The following is a 23810-nucleotide window of genomic DNA, read 5'->3' as shown; positions in this document are numbered from 1 at the left end:
TGCAAATAAAATCAAAATAAACATACTAGCAACTTTATTTATACGAGTTCAACAGTGTCTTTTCAGTATTATACAATTTTATTTTTCAAATACCTTCATATGCCCAAACTGTGCTTAGATTGCATGCCTTAGATGAATTTTTACATATTTCACAATTAAAACGGGTCTCCCCTTCAATCTTTTCAACGATAAGCCACGGGACTTGTCCCTTCCACTCGTTCAATGTTTTTTGTGTTTAAGTTTGGACCCGTCGTGTCGCGTTTTTGTTTAGCTTTTCCGCTTGTGTCGGCAACTGAACATACAACATCTTATAAGATCTTTTCTATAATGTCTTTCTAAACATTTAACTTCGGCTCACTTTGCGTACAATATGTTAAAAGTGTGTTTTTGGAAGCTTTACATTTTTTTAGGACGCTCTCTGGGCGCCGCCATTGTTTTTTGACAGATAGACTGTATACGCCGCTTTTAATGGAAAAAATGCGCTTTGTTAAACAAGCCCGATAAACATTCTATATAAGCACCGCAAAGATCTTTAATACGCGAAAAGAAGTCAATAAAAATCAATACGAACCGATGTAAAAATAATATTCGTAACTTGATTTTGTAATTCTTAATGGTACGACAAGATTTTGAAATAAATACGTAACGGACTTGAAAATAATTCGTAATTACGAAAATACGACCCTTATCTGGAGCTCTGCGTTGCGTGCTTTTTTAAAGCGGAAATCATAGCCCCTGACCAGACTGCGCAAGTGTGCAAGCTGAGCTTGAGCTACGCTGCATGGCCGCATATGCCATAAAACCAATTTTAGAAAGATGCGGATGTAACAGTGTTATTTAAATGTGTGGAAAACCCCCCTGATATTAATCAAATATAAAATGTTTTAATGTTGACAAAGAAATAAATTCATAATTAGCCTAGTTAGGACACATATGATGCGATCAAATGTATAGTAACATTTGTACATGTATCTATTACAGTGTATGTTGTTTAATAAACGTGCACTTCATGACAAACATTTCATGCGAGGTTTAAGTAAATAAAGAACACAACAATACTTTAAACCATTGTTTTTAATTTAATAAATTTAATAAATTAGAAAGTAAATTTTCTTACTATTACAAAGTCAGGATATACGCCTTGTTTAATGTAACATACTTTCATTGAGTGTGAAACAAACTGTTGTATATGCTTTACATTTTCTTCTGGGATATAACTGTTTCACGCCTAATTTCAAACTCGATCACCACACCTGTGCATGTTTTTGGAATAAGCTATTTATCAGATCTTAGGTTCTAGAATATTTCCACTGGTCTAGCAAGAATCAGACAATTTACATGTTAGAGCTTTGAATATATCATAATCTCATCAGATATCAGGTGGATCAGCATCAAGCAATCAAATACTTCAAGGTGCTGTCATTTAGCTGTACACTTTGTGCTTATAAAGTTATTGTGTGCTCTAAAACCAACAATTTGAGTCCTACATGACTTCTTAAACTATAGGTCTATTCAGTTTACAAGCCTAAAACTGTGGTGATGATCTGTTTCATAAGAGCTTTAGATTTAGCTGTGTAAGCATCACTGATGTAGTTCCTGGTTCAACATGGCAGTGGATTAGAGCTTAGCAGGCCAAGATGCTAGATAATGGGGATTAATTGACAGGTGGACTTGTGGGGTGTCTGGTTGCTACACAATATCTTGACTGGCTCTACACTGGTAACCTGTCAGAATCTGCCATATTAACTGTGGTTTGGGCCATACATTTCATTATGATTCATTTATGGGTTGGTGTCTGTAATTGTTCTGAAGGATATGGCTGTGCAGTCCCATCTATGGAGTCTAAACTGGGCCTTTGTAATAATAAACATTCATAAAATGGTGTTAAAAAATTTCAGAGTAAAATTATAGCCTTATTTTTTTGTTTGTATGAAATTTTATTTTGTTAATAATCAATTTTTGCGGTCATGAAGCTGTGAAAACTTAACAACCAACTGATTATGCCGTAAACATCCAACTCTGGGACAAATATTTGCAGACATGCTGGCCGAGGAATAAGACAGGATTCACATTTTATACATTCAAGCCAATTGTCTTAATATGATATTATTTTTTTTTTTTTAATCGTGGTTTGTGTCAGTTTATTTTGTTAATGATGCTATTAATGACCTTTAAATGTGATTCTAGGCAATAATATTTTTTTATATAAAATAGAGGTTCAGTGATATGCTTGGGTTTGTACATTCTAAATCAAGATTATGTTGTGTTCTATTGGTTTAAATGACCATAAGGCATCACAATTTAAACGTGGTGAAAGTCAGTGAACCTTTCAAGTGGCAATAAATTAAAACATTTCTATTGTGTCAACACCTGATAAGTTGCGGGCCAATAATGAGCATTCTTTTCTTATCTGACACCCCACATAGCTTGTCACACTGACACAGTTATTTTTGTTTTCTGAGTCTAATATTAATGAACTGAAAATAAAGGCCATTTTGGTGTTGTTTTTTCATGGCCTAAGTTTAAAGTGTAGAGTTGTAAACAATTAATATCTTTCAGAGTCATTTCCCCCAATTGATGTGCCACTTTATTAGTAAATTATATACAGATTGACTGGGCACACAGGGACCTACATATTGCAGCATATCTTTTCCCACTCATAAGCATAGTGAAAATGGCTGTATGCAAACAGCACAAAACCAGAACAGCCTGCGAGTAACTCGCAGTCTGTTCTGGTTTTATGATGTTTGCTGCTCATCAGTAACTTAGGGTTGGAAATGAAGCCTTTAAACTTGAATTTAGTAAGAAAGGTCATAAATGATATTTAACCTTCTATTGGATTATAAATGCGTCAAAATATGAAACTAAGTGGTAAAGGGTTAAGTGCAGAAGGAGTCCAAAGTCCTTCAAATAATACATACACATTGTCAGATTACTATTTGTCACAAAGCTGAATTCATTTATTAAAATCCAGTTTTAGGCTTTATTGTGCATGAGGGGTCCGCAGCCCTTAGGAGGGGGAATTTTTTGTAAATGGGGGAATTTTTATATGAAAAAACAACAAGTTTTACAACTGTGTTTAACTGTTATAAACATATATTTCTATATATGGGACTATCGCTATCTATAGGACAAAAGAGTGGACTTTCACTCAATCTATATAACAGTAATCTAATTTAAATGTGGGTCAGTAGGAAGGCTTTTTTTTTCTTACCACAACACTTAATTGAATATTAAACTCTACAAGAATGTCATTTATTTTCAGGTATCAGCAGTGTGAAATGCATGACGACATAGTACTAACTTTTAGATATAGTTCTTAACAAGAAGATGTTTGATCCAGAATGTCTTTCTCATTAAATTATTGTACAAATAAATATTCTTCGAAAACTAAAGACTGCATTTTGAATAAAGCATTTATTGACTAGAATAAATGTAAATGAAACAAAACATTAACAAAAATAACAGTTCTGAACGATTCAGACGCTTTCCGCAGTTATGTAAATTTCGGAAATAAAATTCGGACGCGGATCTTGTAACAGAAAAAGCTTTTGTCTTTATCTGTAAATTACTGTACAAATAAATATTCTTTGAAAACTAAAGACTGCATTTTGAATAAAGCATTTATTGATTAGAATAAATGTAAATGAAACAAAACATTAACAAAAATAACAGTTCTGAACGATTCAGACGCTTTCCGCAGTTGCGTAAATTTCGGACATTAAATTCGGATGCAGATTTCATAACAGAAAAAACTTTTGAGTCGGCGGTTAAAAAACAGGGTCGGTTGGGTAACCGGAAACAAGACTTCTTTTTTGTTAGCCTATGTTGGACAAAGCGATATAACGGACCGTGTTATATGGGAGTCAATTTTCAACTATAAATCAGCGATTTTTTTTATTTTCTTTTACATTTTCTGAGGGGGGAAAAAATCAGTTTTTTGGGGAAAAAAATATACTTTTCAGGTGGGGGACTGCAGCCAAAATTCGGTGGCAGATTTGATAGATTGAGGGCCCTGAATACATAAAAAAAGATGTGAGAACTTTGTCTTGATTCATTAAACAATTCATACATAAATCATGGCCTTATGTATACTGACCCATTGCAGGCCGACTAATCATAAGGAAAGTGCCATTTGACACTACAATACACACGAATGGGTGAAATATGAGTCTTTAAGAAGCCAATGGTGTATCAAATTGAAAGTAGTTAGATTGACAGGAGTTGGTTAGAGGTCCTCTCAAAGCCATACATTCATGCTGATAGCAAAACAGACCAGCTATGCTGATCAAATAAGTATTCACTGATTTCCAATCAATTTCACACATTTGTCCCTTAAGTGACTTGGGCCATATTTTTTTTAAATTAAATAAAAATAAAATTATGTTAAATTCAACCTTGAAAACTGGATGGTGTTATGAGGCCTGCATGATTACTGACCTTATATCCTAATTCCTATTCATTTTACTTAAAATGTGTTAGTTGCATGCAAACAAATGGCATTACAATAATTGCATTACAGTCTGTGCTGAAATCTTTTTTTTAGACTTTAGTTTTTTGGACATTGTGGAACACCAATGATTTTATAGATCAATTATTTATGTTTTTTGGTAGCATTCTGCCCTATTCCCATTTTCAAAAGTATATATGTTTCCCAAATGAGGTCCCAAAATCACAAATTGAAGATTTTAATATTACATACATGTAACAGTTCATGAACAATTTGAAATCCTTCACAGGGTAATGAAAAAGTGTAGTTTTTTTAAAGCCCCATAAACACTCAAAATCAAGGAATATTTTGTAAAAATTTTGTAAAATAAAGAAAACATACAAAATTAGTATTTCTAATAGCAATAGCCAAAATTTCAAAGCTAGTCTGGAAATATATTTAATGAGATACAATATTCTTGTTTTTATTTTTTGTGTGACAATAGTTATATTCCTTGTGAATTTCTCACGACGAATTTGAGTGTTTATGTGGCCACAAAGCAAGTTGGACATTTTTTAGTTAAGTTGAATGTTTTTAGTTTGTTCTTTTTATGCTCCCCCCAAAAAGATTTGGGGGGAGCATATAGTCGCCGCTTCGTCTGTCCGTCCGTGTGTCCGTCTGTCCGTCAGTGCACATTTTTTGTCCGGGCTATTTCTCAGCAACTAATGACCGGAATTCAATGAAACTTTATGGGAAGCTTCACTACCAAGAGGAGATGTGCATATAATCAGCGGGTTCTGGTCGGATGATTTTTCACAGAGTTATGGCCCTTTGAAATTTTCCATTAACTGTACATATAGTGCAATTCTTGTCCGGGCTATTTCTCAGCAACTAATGACCGGAATTCAATGAAACTTTATGGGAAGCTTCACGACCAAGAGGAGATGTGCATATTATCAGCGGGTTCTGGTCGGATTATTTTTCACAGAGTTATGGCCCTTTGAAATTTTATATAAAAAAATAATTCCCCCAACTACTGTGCCCTCAAGACGTTTCCTTTTATCTGAATACAGGGTTCGCACAGACCTTGAAAAGTGCTTGAAAATCAAGGTTTATCTTGAAAAGTGCTTAAAAACGATCTGGAGTGCTTAAAAGTGCTTATTTTCAACCATAGCCTTGAAAAGTGCTTAAAAAGTGCTTGAATTTGGCTGGAAAAGTGCTTGAAAAAAGGATAAAAATATTTAATTTCTGTGAGTCGGTAGTCGTAGTTTTTTTCACGATTTATGACGGTTCCGATCTGTAACTTCCTCCGGGAAGGTACTGGATCGGACGGGTTGGTACGGGTTTTAGAACGTAAGGGAGGCAACTACTACTAATCTTCCGCCAATTGGTCTACTTCGGTTTTTGTTGTACGCATTATGCCATTACGGTGCTGACAAGTTGAAATATGCCAGCAAATAAGTGCATTTTTCAGAAAGGGTGGCTTTTGAAGTACCCTTGGGTTGTTGACAATGCATCTTGTAAAGATTCAGGCAGAACAGGTATAGAGATCGACAGTATGGGGGAATCGGCGGTGAAAAGCCACCTAAAATGCAGTTTGTCTGTGAAGCAAATTCATTCGGTTAACCCAATTCATTCAGCCGTACTGCAAAAGACAAAAGACAAAAAAGTTGCACTTGACTGATTGTCAAATAAATTAGATGATACTGTGAAGAATAAATTAGATGATACTGTGAAGAAACTGCAATCTGTTTACATGAGGGCAGACTCTCAGTCTGAACATAAACAGTACACTATTGCATCTATAGCAGATTTTACATGTACATGTTTACCTGCTGTAGAAAATTACTTAATAAGTATAATTTTTACAAGCCTCAATTAATACATGGCATTTTATATTGCAGTTGCGAGATTCTGTACATTTGTAGTTTTCTATTTTGACTTCAGAGTTAATTTGTATCAGATGCATAATTGTCTTTAACATTTTGTAGCAGCTATATTATACCACTGGAATATCTGTTATGAACATTTAGATTACATACATGTAATGATTTTTAATACAAATAACAAGGTTTTTTGGTATGTGTAATGCCTTGGTCAATTACTATATCATAATGAAATATCTTACTTTTGATTAAACAGTTGTTACTGTAGCAGGGTAGTGCAGACTGTTGAAAATCACATAGAATGTTAGGCAAGAAGAGACCAATTTAGCGAAAATATTGTCAGTATTGGCCACAGAATAATATACAGTTTTCAGTAGGTTGGACTAAAAAACTTTTAAAAGTGCTTGAATTTGGATTTTTTCCCTTGAAAAGTGCTTAAAAAGTGCTTGAATTTCATTTGAGAAAATCTGTATGAACCCTGGAATATATAGTGCAATATTGTGACAAAAAAAAACTTTGGGGAGCATCACCTGTCACCGACGGTTTCTTGTTTGATAGTAGATCTGGAATCAAAATGTGTTTTTAAAACTGTAAATTGAAGAATATTTAAGCTGTATTATTATTTCTAGATTGAACGGCTCTTTGTCAGTACTATAGTTTCATGCTCTGTGTAAGCTGAACAAATAAAACGGTACTAATTGCAATAAGCTAATTAATGCGAGCACGATGATATATGGCATGTTGGTACTGTTTGCACATACCATAATTTGTCTAAAGAATGTGCAATGTTCATTCTTTCTTTGTGGTTAAATGGTTAAAGGACTGGAACTGCTGATATCTCAAAAACTCATGAGAAACAAATTTGAATCCTTGTATGTGTTATTTTGCGACGGATAATATTCATTGTGTACAGAAACTTAAACGTAAGAATACTGTACATAATAAACATAGATTTTGTAAATTTGTTAAAGAAATTTAATGGACAGCATGTCAAAATAGCTTAATTTGGTTAATTATGCTCCCCCAAAATTTATTTTGGGGAGAGCATATAGTCGCCGCTTCGTCTGTCCATGCGTCTGTCTGTCTGTCCGTCCGTCCGTGCACAATTTTTGTCTGGGCTATTTCTCAGCAACTATGACGGGAATTCAATGAAACTTTATGGGAAGCTTCACTACCAAGAGGAGATGTGCATATTACCAGCGGGTTCTGGTAGGATGATTTTTCACAGAGTTATGGCCCTTTGAAATTTTCCATTAACTGTACATATAGTGCAATTTTTGTCCGGGCTATTTCTCAGCAACTAATGACCGGAATTCAATGAAACTTTATGGGAAGCTTCACTACCAAGAGGAGATGTGCATATTATCAGCGGGTTCTGGTCGGATGATTTTTCACAGTGTTATGGCCCTTTGAAATTTTCCATTAACTGTACATCAAGTGCAATTCTTGTCTGGGCTATTTCTCAGCAACTAATAACCGGAATTCAATGAAACTTTATTGGAAGCTTCACTACCAAGAGGAGATGTGCATATTATCAGCGGGTTGTGGTCGGATGATTTTTCACAGAGCTATGGCCCTTTGAAATTTGAAATTTTCTATAAAAAAATTCTTGTCCCTCCAACTACTGTGCCCTCAAGACGTTTCCTTTTATCTGAATATATAGTGCAATATTGTGACAAAAAAACTTATCAATCATTTATGATTTTCAATCTGATTCAAGTATTTACAGTGAAGTAAATGAATGATGTGTTCTATATTTGATCGGCAAGCTATGCAATATCCTAATGTAAATAAATTGTGTTGGTTTTGATTAAAACTAATTTTTTAAGTGGACAAAAAATACCTGAAAACTTAGATGTTCCCTAGACAAACTAAAAGGAGGTATATGTGTATTCATGTTTGTTAAATTCAAGATTTGCATGTATCCTTTCTTTGAAGTCACTTATTTCAAAGAAGCATAAAAAGCTAAGAATGTTAATTTGATTATCAAATGTTCTTTATATGCAAAGATAGTCAGTCTTCCTTCAATTTACAGACTCTTCAAGCGGTGTACTTACCTACAATACTCAACATAAACATCAAAAAAAAAAAAAGCCATAGAACTTTCAAGTGTTACTGGTCTTTGTGGGAAATCTCCACTTTGTGATTCCCAAATTTTTGTCTTTAGTAAATCTTAATACTATAATATCCCTTTTTGTATACTTGCACTTTAAGCATAATATTGGATAACCCTTTCCCGATCAAGAGGCAAAGTGAAAATTGCTATGTGCAAACAGCAAAAAGCAGGACAGGGTGCGAGTAACTCACAGCCTGTTCAAGTTTTATGCTGTTTGCTGCTCATCAGTAACTAAGGGTTGGAAATGAACCCTTTACAACTTTATTCAGGTCTTCAATTAAATATAACTTTTTCTCAGAGACTACAAACACGTCAAAATAGGTCTCTAAGTGGCATTTAAGTGGTTAAGGATGAAATTTAGATATAATCAGTATGTCCAACTGTCCTAGTCCAAATAATGGTTTGTTGTATGGACATCATTTTTGGTGCATTAGAAATGCCAAAGTTATACTTATCAACAAAGTGCTTGATGGCAAAGCACACTTGAACTTCAGGTCTGTGTTTATTGATAATTAAAGGATGGTAGTGAAACCAAAACCCTTAAGATTTGGGGAAAAAAACTTAGTAAAAAGTACATACATCAGAAGGAAAAATCTATATCTTTATTAAGCTTTTAGGAAAGAAGGTAAATGCTTTAAACAATTAAAACGTGCACATTAACAATAACAACTTTTTCAAATAAACATAATTATGTTTTTATATAAAAAACTGAGACATGGTCACAGAAAATGAAACAGTGGACAAAATGTAGCCTTGAAGTCTCTTGTCTGAGTGTTGTGTGTTGCAGTCAAGTGATAGTATTTCTCGGCCATGGTGCAGCTTTCATGTTCCATTTCACATACAAATCCACGATTGGTAAACTTTGTTATTCTTTGACAATTGTCTACTGGTCAATAAGCCTTTTCCCGCTCTGGAGCAAAGTAAACTTGGTTGCTGGGTTTTATGCTGTTTGCTGTCATCGGTATCTAAGGGTTGGAAACGAAGTCTTAAAACTTGAATCAAGTAAGAAAGGTCTTAAATTTAATTTGATTTTCTAATGGACTACAAATGTGTGACGAAGTGCGTGTACATGTATAAGGGGCAAAGAGTTATTTGATGGTAAATCTGTCTTCAGGGAAGAGCTTTGACGTGACATACATTCGTATACGCTACCACTCGCCCAAACCGGAAAGCTTTGCCATCTACAAGCGTACGACAGAGGACAGTGAGTGGGAGCCGTACCAGTTCTACAGCGCCTCCTGCGGGCGAACCTACGGCCTCCCGTACCGGGGCATCATCACCATAGACAAACCGGACGTGGCCACTTGCACAGATGAGTACAGTGACATTTCCCCACTCACCGGAGGGGAGGTGCCCTTCTCTACACTCGAGGGGCGACCTGGATCGGAGAAATTTGAGAATAGCGCAGTGCTTCAGGTAAGAGCATGTTGAAATTGTACTGTTTTAATATGAGACTGTTCTGGGTAAACAGGACTTAGTACATGTTTGTATTGTGTCATCCCTGCACAGGTTAATCAAGGACAACACTTTCCTTCTTAACTGGATTTTTGGTAAGAAGAGCCTTTCTTTAAACGAAAAATACCATACAAGCCATAGGCGGATCCAGGGGGGGGGGGGGGGGGGGGGGGGGGCGGACACGGCGTAGGCCCCCCTAAGTAAAGTCAATTCATTTGATGTTTTACACTTAACTACATCTAAATCACCTATTAAACTTGTCAAAGCCTCCAAAAATCACTAAAATCGTGGAGCTTCCGCAGGGCTTCGCCCCTTTTGGACCCCCAAAACTATAAACTATGCATTTTTTGGCATTATAAGAAGGTACTTTGATGAAAGTATATAAGGCGTGACATGCTCAAGAAGTGGTTGTCAAAGCCTTCAAAATCACTAAAATCGTGGAGCTTCTGGGGGGCTTCGCCCCCCCCTGGACCCCCCAAAACTATAAACTATGCACTTTTTTGGCATTATAAGAAGGTACTTTGATGAAAGTATATAAGGCGTGACATGCTCTAGAAGTGGTTGTCAAAGCCTTCAAAATCATTAAAATCGTGAAGCTTCCGGGGGGCTTCGCTCCCCTGGACCCCCTAAACGACAAACTATGCACTTTTTTGTCATTATAAGAAGGTACTTTGATGAAAGTATAAGGCGTGACATGCTCGAGAAGTGGTTGTCAAAGCCTTCGAAATTACTAAAATCCTGAAGCTTACGGTGGGCATTGCCCCCTGGACACCCTAGCAGAGCTTTGCCCTGCACCCGCCAGGGGCCCTAGCGGCCCACTTGACCCCCCAGCAAATCTTTCAATATCCCGCCCCCCCCCCCCCCTAACCAGAAATCCAGGATCCGGCCCTGCAAGCGTAAAGTATCTCCCTGATTAGTTTGTTAGGACTGGCTAATCTGAGATGACACTTTTAGCACATGCAGTAAACCCAGTTTTCTCAGATCGGGGCTCATTTGTATTGTGTCTGGCCAGCTACATTTAGCTGTGCTGGTAGAACACATTACTACCAATCTGAGGATCACAAGTTTGATTTGTGGACCGGTCACATAGCTTGTGTAGGGATAGGTCATGAGTTATTTCTCCAGCCATTCTTCCTCTCCCTCAGATTCAAGTGGGGATATTCTTAGTTAGTGGCATAAGTATGTGCACTAAGAGCATGCCAGCTTGTCCATGAAAAGTGGGAGAAAGTTAATTTACTGCTGTGATATAACTGAAATATTGGTAACAGGACTTTTTCTCCTTCTTAGAGAATAGCTGTTTTTCACAAATATTTGAAGATATTGGCGACTCAAATTTTCACAATTTTAAAACTGTGCAACTCATTTTTCTCAATATTTATCAGTTAGCAACTTTTTTTACAATTTTGAGCTCTACTGGCCATAGGCCAAAATAGGCTTATGGGATGGCATGGTGTCCGTCTGTGTCAGTGTGTGTGTGTGTGTGTGTGTGTGTGTGCGTTAGACTTTCTCTTGTTTATGCTATCCTTTTGAAACTTCAACGGATGTTTTATATCATCAAGGGCCAGAACCCCATTGAGAGTGAAGAAAATTTGTCCAACTTATTGTTGAAAATGAGCCATTTGAAGTTAAAATTTTACGTTTCTTCTTGTTTATGCGATGAATTTTCCATTTTGGGTCTGTATGTTTAAAACTTACTCAGATTGTTCATACTATCAACGGCTCGAGCCCTACTGATTCCAGCCAGTAGAGCGATTCAGGCCCTCATGGGCCTCTTGTTAAAAGTTAGCGACTCATTTGTTTTATAAAACAAAGGGCCATGCCACTTCACAAAAATTGGGGAAAAAAGGCATCGTTAATTTGCACAAAATTAATTTAACAAAAAAAGCAAACTTTTTGGTGTTGGTTCATTTGTACATGTACATGTAGGTATTTAAATTTTGGCGCAAAGAAATGAATTTATTAGCCAAATATTTTGCTAATTTGCAAGAACACTTTTTATAATATTTGTCACTTTATATAATGCTGTGGACAAATATTCCTTATTTCGTTAATTGTACAGGTATTAGTTTGTATTGGCTGTTTTACAACTTAAAAAAAAACATGTATGTAAATTTGGAAGACTAGTATCGATGATATTTTAAATTTTGAATGTAGATTGTATAATGTCTATTAAATTACATCTTTGTGATATTGAACAAAAACTTGTACATGTACATGTACTTGGAATTTCATGGTAGTGTAACAACCCCATCATAATATACCGGTAATTCTATTCAGCTATTAGTGTTTCAACAGTTAAGTACAGCTACATGTATGTGATTAAAGTCAATACCATGGCGTACACTTAGCTACAGTCTCTAGTAACCTTTTCGCTAGGATCTAATGGTATCATATTTTATATCCTCAGTTATTTATTCATTGTCTTAAGTACAATGGCAAGTGTTCTATTCCATTTCATGAATGTATTCAGCTATAGTCAGTGTGTAGGGAGGGTAACAAATCATCAAGTGTGGAGGTTGTTGGCACTTCACCAGATTAAACACTTCATGTACATGTAGATCTGTCTGTATCTGTTGCACAGCTGCAGTTAGTTTTTTCATCTTGGATGTGCCGATGTACTTGGGTTTTCCTGACATTGGCATACAATGAATTATTTTCAAGTTCAGCAGGGGCAGTAAATACACCATAAACAAATCTTGATCAAGTTCTATCCTGGGCTTCATGTTCACCTAAGGTTGAATGAGTTAGGTGTTATACATTCTAAATTTTTAATTAAAACACTAAAATGGAAATTGTTGTATTTTGTAAGCACCGAATGAAAAGTTTATTTTTGCTATTAGCACTGAATGGAATCGTTGCATTTTCTAAGAAACAAAATAATGTTAAATGTTGTAGTTTCAATGTTCAAAATCAACATTGTCATATTTCCAAGGCACCAACGAACAAAAAATGGTATTTTATGAGCATCAAATGGAAATTGTTGCATTTTCCAACTGCACAAGTTAGTCAATAATGCTTTTTGTTAAGGAACTTGAGCTTGAAGGTTTACATCAAAATATTGGATAAAATGTGTCTTGTTCTGTGAAATCTCGGCTTAATGCATGTGTGTAAAGTGTCGTCCCAGATTAGCCTGTGCAGTCTGCACAGGCTTATCCGGGACGACACTTTCCGCCTAAACCAGATTTTTTGCTTAAAAGAGACTTAATTTAAACTAAAAATGTTATAAAAGCGGAAAGTGTCGTCCCTGATTAGCCTGTGCGGACTGCACAGGCTAATCTGGGACGACACTTTACGCACATGCATTAAGCCCAATTTTCTCAGAACAAGACACAAATACTAAGAGAAATCAGTGATGATCATGATTAAACCTGAATACTTCCTTGAAGTGTTTGGTGTCCAGTTAATTTGACCTATTGTATATCCATAAAAAAAGTTAGTACATAAACCACAATAGAAATATTAAAAAAAAAAAGTATTGTTAAAAAATGACAACAAGCATATCTACTAAATAATTAGATAAGTGCTGGAATAAGAATTGAGTGGTTGTAAAATGACTTTGAAGAAGGGGCCCATATCTTCAAATATGGAAAAAATGATGTGCATGAACCAAATTTGAGGATAACTTTGAATTGATTTAACGTTTAAGGTTTTATATGCTGTTTGCTGCTCATCAGTATCTAAGGGTGGGAAATGAAGCCTTAACAATTTGAATCTTGTAAGAAAGGTCTCAAATTAAATATATCTTTCTAATGGACTACAAATTCGTGAAATACATATCGAAGTTATAAAGAGTTAAAGTTATGATCTTGCATGTGTGAGTCATATAAATAACATTTCATACACTATACCCTAACCTTTGATAAATGAACTGTGTAGTATACATGCCTCATATTTATTACTGAACTGTTCTTGAATATTGGAAGTATATTAGTGTTTATGGTAGTTTTTATAATTTCACAAAGAAAGTTGTACGGGTTTGAAGTGACTTGTCATTGACTTTCCTAGCAATATGATTACATCCAAAATACAGAGAGATTTTTATCGAACTAAATGTAATTTTTGGGACAGTCATACAGGCTGTAAAAATAAGCTACGATTTGAGAGCCATAGTTTCACCCTAATGGAAGTTTTCAATTAATTGGATACATGTTCATGTAGTTACGATGGTAATTAATATAATCATTACTCTGTATACAATTAGCAGAGTACCAGATAAGGTTCGTGTTTTCGTAATTACGAATTATTTTCAAGTCCGTTACGTCTTTATTTTAAAATCTTGTCGTACCATTAAGAATTACAAAATCAAGTTACGAATATTATTTTTACATCAGTTCGTATCTATTTTTAATGAGCTCTTTTCGCGTATTAAAGATCTTTTCGGTGCTTATATAAAATGGTTATCGGGTTTGTTTAACAAAGCGCATTTTTCTAATAAAAGCGGCGTGTACAGTCTATCTGTCAAAAAACAATGGCTGTGCCCAGAGAGCGTCCTAAAAAACTGCAAAGCGTGCAAAAACACGCTTTTAACATATTGTACGCAAAGTGAGCCGAAGTTGAATGTTAAGAAAGACATTATAGAAAAGATCTTATACGATGTTGTATGTTCAGTTGCCGAAACAGTCGGAAAAGCTAAAAAAAACGCGACACAATGGGTCCAAACTTAGACAAAAAACATTGAACGAGTGGAAGGGACAATGCCCGTGGCCAATCGTTGAAAAGATTGAAGGGGAGACCCGTTTTAATTGTGAAATATATAAAAATTCATCGAAGGCATGCAATCTAAGCACAGTTTGCGCATATGAAGGTATTTGAAAAATAAAATTGTATAATACTGAATAGACACTGTTGAACTCGTTTTAATTAAGTTGCTAGTAAGTTTATTTTGATTTTTTGCATGAAAATACCCATTATTATTTATTTTTAGGTCATTTAGAAAAGTTTTGAATTATTTTCCAAAACTTAGTAGTAACTTTAAGAAAAAAAAAATCAGAGTTAAGAAATATTTTTGAAAATCTGGTAGTAACGTTAAGAATTTCACAAAACCTTATCTGGAGCTCTGAACTAGAGTACATTTGTGTAACTTTGGTTTAAAGATGATTGCAATCAGTGGCAAGGCAATTTAAGAAGCAAATGAAAATGGCTTTTGCAACCAGCATAAAACCTGAACAGCCTGCAAGTAACTAACAGTCTGTTCAGGTTTTATGCTGTTTGCTGCTCATCAGTAACTAAGGGTTGGAAATGAAGCCTTTAAAACTTGAATTTCAATATAGTAAGAAAAGTCTTTAATTATTTTAAAGTTTTAAGGGACCGCAAATGGGTCAAAATATGTATCTAAGCGGTAAAGCTCTTCAGCTCTTCAATTTTCATCATATTGAAACGATTGTTGGAATTGTTTAAAAAATAATAATTATCAGCAGTCATAAGCCAATCCTTGCAAGGGAGAATTTATTTTACACTCACAAACATTAAGGAATTCAATGAGAACATCTTTATTTGATTCACCAATAATTTATTTTTTTATATAACAAATCCTGTTTATTCCTGATTCTACCGCTCAGTTTCACATTGCCTTGCATTCATTCTGCACAAAATTATGTTTAACAAAAAATATGAGCAGCATCATCCAAAAATGAGCCGTATTACCATAATTATGTAACCAAAGTAGCCCCAGACCAGCCTGCATTTTCTTGCAATGCGGTCAGGAGCTACCCTGTCTGCTATTCGTGATTCACTGTCTCATTAGGGGACAGGGTAGCCCCTGACCAGACTGCGCAGATACGCGGGCTTGTATGGAGCCACGCTGGCCAGATATGGCATTAGAACCATTTTTGCATTACGTGGCACAAATGTTATTATGTATTTCAGGAATGGGTCACGGCTACGGACATTCGTATCATGCTGACCCGCATGAACACATTCGGTGATGAGATCTTTGGTGACCCCCGGGTACTGCGCTCCTACTTCTACGCCATCGATGACCTGGCAGTCGGAGCTAGGTTAGTTGCTGATCATCCCTTTCCAGATCAAAAGCAAAGTGAAAATGGATTAATGCAACTTGAAGTCTGTTTAATTTTTATTTGCTTTATGCTGCTCATCAGTGTCTAAGAGTTAGAAATAAAGAAATAACCACCTGAATCTAGTTAGAAAAAAATATTAATTTAGTTTAATTTGATTTTATTTATATAGGAACTACAATCTGATCCTAATGAAGGATTTTCTTTCACTTGTTTTAACTCTTTCAGTGCTGGAACCGAATTTAGAAGGCCTTTGCAAACAGTTTGGATCCAGATGAGACGCCACAGAATGTGGTGTCTCATCAGGATCCAAACTGTTTGCTATTCTGATAGTATTCTTTGACAAAAAAAAAGGAAAATGCTAATTTAAAAAATTCAGCAGACAACATTTTAGCAGAAGACAAACTTCCCAGCATGCACAGGGTTAATGACTGCTGTCCTATCTGCAGGTGCAAGTGTAATGGACACGCCAACAAGTGCGAGATCGGGCCAAACCGTGAACTTGTGTGCGAATGTCAGCACAACACCACAGGGCCAGACTGCAACATCTGTAAACCATTCTACAACGACAGACCTTGGGCCAGGGCCACAGAAAATGATGCAATGGAGTGTCTACGTAAGTTAACTCCACTGATGCATGCCTGAATGGCTGTGGAGATGAAAATTTGGGGAAAATATAAAATTGCCCATAGGAATATGACCAAATAGCATCTTTAAAATAAACAAATATTCTCTGCTTTTCAGATGTTGCAAAGACACATTGTTTTATACAAATGATGGCACGTTTTTAGCTCACCTGAGCGATAGCTCGGGGTGAGCTATTGTGATCACTCACCGTCCGGCGTCCGTCCGTCTGTCCGTCTGTCTGTCTGTAAACAATTTGTAAACATCTTCTACTAAACCATTGAGCCAATTTCAACTAAATTTCATGTGGAGCATCCCTAGGTCATGGGACAAAAGAATTGTTAAAAAAAATTTGATCACATAACCAAGATGGCCGCCATGACCATATATGGTAAAAACCTTAAAAAATCTTCTTGTCAGAAACCGCTCATCAGATTTTCAAAAAATTTCACAGGGATGACCTTTGAAGGCTCCCCTGAAAAAGTTGTTCAAAGAAATTTGATTCTTCAAAAAACATGGCCGCAGGAGCTCGTTGAACTTTGCATGTTTATTCGTTTTTGCCTATTTTGTGAAAACTTTCAAAAATCTTCCACATTTTTCATGCAATCTGTATGAAATTTGGTCAGAATGTTTATCTTGAAGAAATCTGGGTTGTGATTGTATTTGGGTCATCTGGGGTCAAAAACTAGATCACTAGGTCAAATAATAGAAAAACCTTGTGTAGACAATAGAGGTTACATTTTACATCCAATCTTTATGAAATTTGGTCAGAATGTTTGTCTTGATGAAATCTGGGTTGGAATTGTATATGGGTCATCTGTGGTCAAAAACTAGGTCACAAGGTCAAATAATAGAAAAACCTTTAACAGCATAATTAATTGTTTTTCACTAAGTGTATTATAATAATTTAAAAATCAGATTAAAGAGAATAAAATTTTCTTTATTATGGTTTTTATTTCATGAAAATCCATAAAGGATAAGTGTTATTAATCGTTGCTTAATTATTGAACAATGCGAAATATCGGTATTGATTTTTTTCCTGACATGCAGTCCCAGATATTAACCGCTTTCAGCTGTAGACTGTGCTTCAATACATCGCCGTGTTATTGAGCTGAAAAATTGATATGCAGTCGGCATACACACCGGTCATCGAGACAAATTACTGATGTGAAAACAAATTGTACATCGTAGCAGCTTAAATTAACAATTACATCTGATTAAAGATTAAAGATTGCTGCCGATTTAAATCAATTTGAGTACTTTTTGCATATATTTAATGCCGAATGGGAAGCTGTGTTTAGACTCAAGTTGACAAAAATGGCAACGAGATACTTGCCTGTTGGATATAAGGTGAAAGATCTTGAAGGTGCATAAAATAAGTGGCGCTGGGAATGGTTACACGAGAAAGACTACGCTGTAGTCTACGGGCGGGGAGTGAACTGGTTGAGAAAAGTGGAAGCTTGTGGAAAAGCGATTTGAGAAGTTTGTAAGAAAACCCTAAATTATCAGTCTTGTGGGAAGAAGGCATTTTGTCTCCACGCAGAGGACCCTAATCACATAAAGAATATAAGAACCATCAAGACCAACCAGGTAGGGATTTTATTTTTTTTAAACTAACACCCTGAATTTGGTCGTATTTTCTGTTGCTAAAGTTTATTGTTTAGTTTTTTTTGCATAAAAAATCGGCAAGATAGATCTAGCAAATTTGCCAATTTTTTTTATTAATAACGTTTGATTCATTGATTGTGAGCTTTTAAAATATTTTGACCTTTGAATAAAGCATAAAACAGGAAAAGAATTTTAACAGTAATTGAAAATACGATCAAATACGCCATTTTTGCTGACTGGGACAGGTCTTTTTTAGTTAAATAAAATGTTTTATTGTCCCCAACATATGAGCCCAGCAGCAAGAAATGTTTTTTTTTACTTTTTGTTAAACAAATATGGGCAACCTACCGTAACCCAAATTCGACGATGTTCTATTTTTATCGATTAAATGGATGATTATTGTCTTGGAATCATTTCAAAGTAATACAGCCGAGTTTAAAATTATTATTTTGTGCTATTTAACATTTCATTATTTCTTTAATTATTTGCTAAATATTGCTTCATGTAACCATTACATCGTCGAATTTGGGTCACACCGGGATACAATTATTTAGCATTCAAACAAAACGATTGGGATAAAAACTAGGGGAACCCATGCTGAAATTTTCAATTTTAACTGTTGAGCAGAAGCCACCATACCCAATTTTCTTAGGTGAATGTGGAGGCTTCTGGAAGCATGATTCTGTGAATATAAATGGTGACAAACATTTGATTCTGCATTTATTAAACATGTATAATTGACTTTTTAAAGTATGTGTGAAAAATATAATAATTTGTAACGACTGTTACAGGTTTGACCGGGTTCTTCAAAAGCAACACCTGCAGTCGAGTCCATGCCAGACAGTGGGTGCATGTGAATGAATTGCCTTTCGACTAACTTTTGTGTGTTCCTTATAAAATACATGAAGATTTTCAAATATATGTGTATGTTGTTTTTTTTAAGAAAATAGAATCACCAGAACAGGTACAGGCACCCTTTTAATGCGGCGAATCCAGGAGCTTCCGGGGGCCTCCGGCCCCCTTGTCCCCTGGACCCACTGAGGGCCCTGCGGCCCCCTGGCCCCAGCTTTAAGTTCAGGATTTTCAAAATATCCAACTTTGACCCCTGCAAATGCTTTGCTAAAACTTTGGCTACAGTTTCTTAAATTTGGCTACACAAAATTCCATTTGGCTAAAAAGTTGGCTACAGAAATTTTTGGGCCAGGGGAGCCCTGTTTGGATTGTTTTTGGGTCATCTGGGGTCAGCAACTAGGCACTAGGTCAAATAATAGAAAAACCTTGTGTAGACTATAGAGGTCACAGTTTTCATCAGACCTTAATGAAATAGTCATAATGTTTGTCTTGTTAAAATCTGGGTTGGGATTGAATTTGGGTCATCTAGGGTCAAAAACTAGGTCAGATTTAAAAAAAACTTTTGTAGACAGTAGAGGTCACAGTCATTAAATCTTTATGAAATTTAACCAGAAATTAATCTTGATGAAATCTGGGTTGGGATTGTATTAGGGTCATCTGGGGTCAAAAACTAGGTCACCAGGTCAAATCATAGAAAAACTTTGTGAAGACAATAGAGGTCATAGTTTTCATATGATCTTAATGAAATATGGTCAGAATGTTTATCTTGATAATATCTGATTTTGGATCGTATATGGGTCATCTGGGGTCGAAAATTAAGTCACCGGGCCAATTCTAGTAAAACCTTGTGTAGATGAAAGAGGTCACAGTTTTCATCACGTCTTAATGAAATTTTGTCAGAATGTATTAATTAATGAAATTTGGCTTGGGATTGTATATGGGTCTAATAAAATTTAAGTTTATGAAGCAAGGTTAGTCAGGTGAGCGATTCAGGGCCATCATGGCCCTCTTGTTTGTTGTGGTCATGTGTTATTCTGTCAGACAGAGACCAATTGAATGCCCCTGGTAGGGTGGCATATAGCAGTTGAACTGTCCATCAGTCCGTCTGGTCAGTCAGTCTATGCGTCTGTCCAAAAACTTTAACATTGGCCATAACTTTTGCAATATTGAAGATAGCAACTTGATATTTGGCATGCATGTGTATCTCATGGAGCTGCACATTTTGAGGTGTAAAAGATCAAGGTCATCCTTCAAGGTGAAAGACTATGCCTAACTGATGAAACTCCTTTAAGACATGGATCCCTTCCAATTCAGAGCCTAATCCAATACTAAAAGGTGTATATGTATGTGTTTATTGTTATGAAGTGAACACGCTTTAAAACTTAGACATTTTAATGGTGTTTCGCCAAATGGAGCATTCCATCATTAGATCGATGCATTTTTATATCCCCATTACTGGTTATGGGGCCTATATAGGAGTCACTTTGTCTGTCTGTCGGTCACAAGTTGTATCTAGATGATGTATAGGTCAAGTTTTAATATGGGTCATGCCTTGTCAAAAACTAGGTCACGGGGTCACTTAGTGTGTTTTAAACCTAAAGTTTGTCCGGACCTTAACTATGTCATTTATAACTTGGTACATTTGTTCACCATCATGGCACGGTGTGTCGTGTGAAAGAAGTACGTCAATATCTCAAAGGTCAAGATCACACTTGGAGTTCAAAGGTCAAATGCATGCAGTGCTCCAGCTAGGCCTAAATTTGAGGGCGCCCCGCCCTGCCCTCCGGAACCTCCGCCCTGCCCTCCTGAACCTCCGCCCTGCCCTCCCAAACCTCCTCCCTGCCCCCCTAAAAAAATTTTTTTTTGTTTACATATGATAATTGATAAATCTCTTATTATTATACAAGTAACTTATTTATTTCTCATTGTAGACATTATATTTAAATGGTTTAATAATAATGGGAATAATATATTCTAGCAATTATTAATAACATAAAAATTAAAATGCATGTGGAAGCATTCCAGAAAAGCCCGCGCACTCGAAAGTGCCCTTTTGACAAAATTCAACGCGTCGAAAGTGCCCTTTTGGCAAAAAAGCCACCCTGCCCTTTTTTAATCCTAGCTGGAGCACTGGCATGTCCGGGCCATAACTTTTATCATTTATTGTGAGATTTAAAAATTATTTGGCAAATTTGTTCACCATCATTGGACGGTGTGTCGCACGAAAGAATTTCGTCGATATCTCCAAGGTCAAGGTCACACTCCGAGTTCAAAGAAAGGTCAAATGCATGTCCGGGCCATAACTTTATCATTTATCGTGAGATTTTAAAATAATTTGGCAAATTTGTTCCCCATCATTGGACGGTATGTCACTCGAAAGAATTACGTCAATATCTTTAAGGTCAAGGTCACAATTTGAGTTCAAAGATAAAAAATGGCCATAAATGAGCTTGTCCGGGCAATAACTATGTCATTCATTGCGAGATTTTAAAATCATTTGGCACATTTACTCACCATCATTGGACAGTGTGTCGCGCGAAAGAATTACGTTGATATCTCCAAGGTCAAGGTCACACTTAAGTACAAAGGTCAAAAATGGCCATAATTGAGCTTGTCCGGGTCATAACTATGTTGTTCATTGTAAAATTTTAAAATCATTTGGCACATTTGTTCACCATTATTGGCGGAGTGTCCCGCGAAAGAGTTACGTTGATATCTCCTAGGTCAAGGTCAAACTTTGAGTTCAAAGGTCAAAAATGGCCATAAATGAGCTTGTCGGGGCCATAAGTATGTCATTTATTGTCAGATTTTAAAATAATTTGGCACATTTGTTCACCATCATTGGACGGTGTGTCGCACGACAGATTAACGTCGATATCTCCATGGTCAAGGTCGCCACAACTAAAAATAGATTTGATTTTGATACAAGCGGGGTAACTATGATGAACACATTACAAATTTAAAAATGCTGGAACGCCTTCTTTATTCTGCATACAAATAATGCACATTGTTGTCCCCTACCGGTTTCACCGGAGGGGACTTATGGTTTGCGCTTTGTGCTTCTGTGAGTCTGTCTGTGAGTCTGTCTGTCTGTCAGTCACACTTTTCTGGATTCTGCAATAACTTTAAAAGTTCTTAATATTTTTTCTTGAAACTTGCAACATGGATAGATGGCAACATGGACATTATGCACGTCATTTCATTTTGTTTCTACGTCAAAAATTGTGGTTGCTATGGCAACCAAAAAATAATAATCTGGAAATGGTGGAATTTCTGACTATGGTGGAGCTGATAGGGGACCATATTGCTTAACAATAGCCTTGGTCTAGATGTTTTTTTATCCCCCCTGATGGAATGAACGGGGGTTTATTGTTTTTGGTCTGTCTGTCTGTCTGTCTGTCTGTCTGTCTGTCTGTCTGTCTGTCTGTCTGTCTGTCTGTCTGTCTGTCTGTCTGCCTGTCTATCACATTTTTAGTGGTTAAAGGTCAAGGTCATCCTTCAAGGTCAAAGGTCAATTATATGGCTTCAAAGCGGCGCAGAAGAGGGCATTGTGTTTCACAAACACAGCTCTTGTTTACTGCCTTCAATAATACAAGTCCTCGGAGAAAAGATAATATTTTGTATTTACATGTAATTGAAATTCCATGGTGATTCATGGTTTAATAAGAATATTTTGATTTTTATGATGGAGATATGTTTTCAAGTTTCTGTGAATCCCTGTTTGCGACTGTTACAGCATGAGTAATGTTTGCTTCTTTGGTTACAGCCTGCGACTGTAATGGCATGAGTAACGAGTGTTACTTTAGTTAAAGCCTGCAAAACGTAAAATCGTACGAATTGTATTATGAAAAAGAGAGAGAAAAAATTCCAAGAAAAAAGCATACTTAAATTATTATTTTTAGGTTAATCTTAATCCGAAAATGTAACAGGTTAACTGGTCGTTTCGGTAGGTTAACTGGTTAACCTTTTGCATCCCTAGTTTTTAGTGTTACTATGTTTCAACCTGCGACTGTAATGGCAAGAGTTACAAGTGCTACTTTGATTCAATCTGCAACATGAATGGCATCAGTAACACATGCTACATTTGTTTCAGCCTGCAACTTAAATGGCATAAGTAACAAGTGTTACTTTGTTTCAGCCTGCGACAGTAACGAATGCTGCTTTGTTTCAGTATGCAAATGTAACAGCATGAGTTACAAGTTCTACATTGTTTCAGATTGTGATAGTAACAGCATTAGTAATGAGTGCTACTTTGTTTCAACCTGCCACTGTAATATCATCAGTTACAAGTTCTACTTTGTTTCAGCCTGCAACTGTAATGGCATAAATAACGGGAGTTACTTTGTTTCAGCCTTTGAAGTAACAGTGTGAGTAACAAATGTAACTTTGTTTCAGCCTGCGACTGTAACGGCATGAGTAATGAGTGCTACTTTGACGCGGAGCTGTACCGCAACACAGGTCACGGGGGTCACTGCACAAACTGCCGAGACAACCGAGGGGGTGTGAACTGTGAGCAGTGTCTGCCCAATCACTACATCAAAGCTGATACCAATCGGTGTACAGCCTGTAACTGCGATCCTACTGGTAAGAAGTGTTCGCGGTTAACCCTTCAACGCTTAAGTACACATTTTGACAAGTCTGTAGCTCCATAGACAATCAATTAAATTAAATACTTTTTTACTCGATTCAAGTTTTTAACGTCTCGATTTCCAAACCTAAGAAACTGATTATCAGCATACAGCATAAAGCCTTAACAGACTGCGAGTTACTCATTGGCTGTTCTGGTTGTATGCTGGTAGCTTAACTATTTCAGTGCTGGAATCGAA

The 23810-nt window shown here is 36.2% G+C and overlaps 1 protein-coding gene across 1 annotated transcript in view; it reads left to right on the top strand.

Annotated features, from left to right (window-relative positions):
* LOC127837893 (laminin subunit gamma-1-like) overlaps window positions 1–23810 on the top strand; it is a 64688-nt gene that overhangs the window by 7355 nt on the left and 33523 nt on the right. The window contains exons 2-5 of the mRNA XM_052365341.1: window positions 9546–9847; window positions 15752–15882; window positions 16350–16516; window positions 23380–23568. Of these exons, the coding sequence (XP_052221301.1) occupies window positions 9546–9847; window positions 15752–15882; window positions 16350–16516; window positions 23380–23568 (789 nt within the window). The remainder of the gene's footprint in view (window positions 1–9545; window positions 9848–15751; window positions 15883–16349; window positions 16517–23379; window positions 23569–23810) is intronic.

This window comes from Dreissena polymorpha, chromosome 7 (assembly GCF_020536995.1).
Source record: "Dreissena polymorpha isolate Duluth1 chromosome 7, UMN_Dpol_1.0, whole genome shotgun sequence".
NCBI lineage: Eukaryota > Metazoa > Mollusca > Bivalvia > Myida > Dreissenidae > Dreissena > Dreissena polymorpha.
The sequence above is the reverse complement of the archived record's forward strand: the minus strand, read 5'-3'. Positions and strand labels throughout refer to the sequence as shown.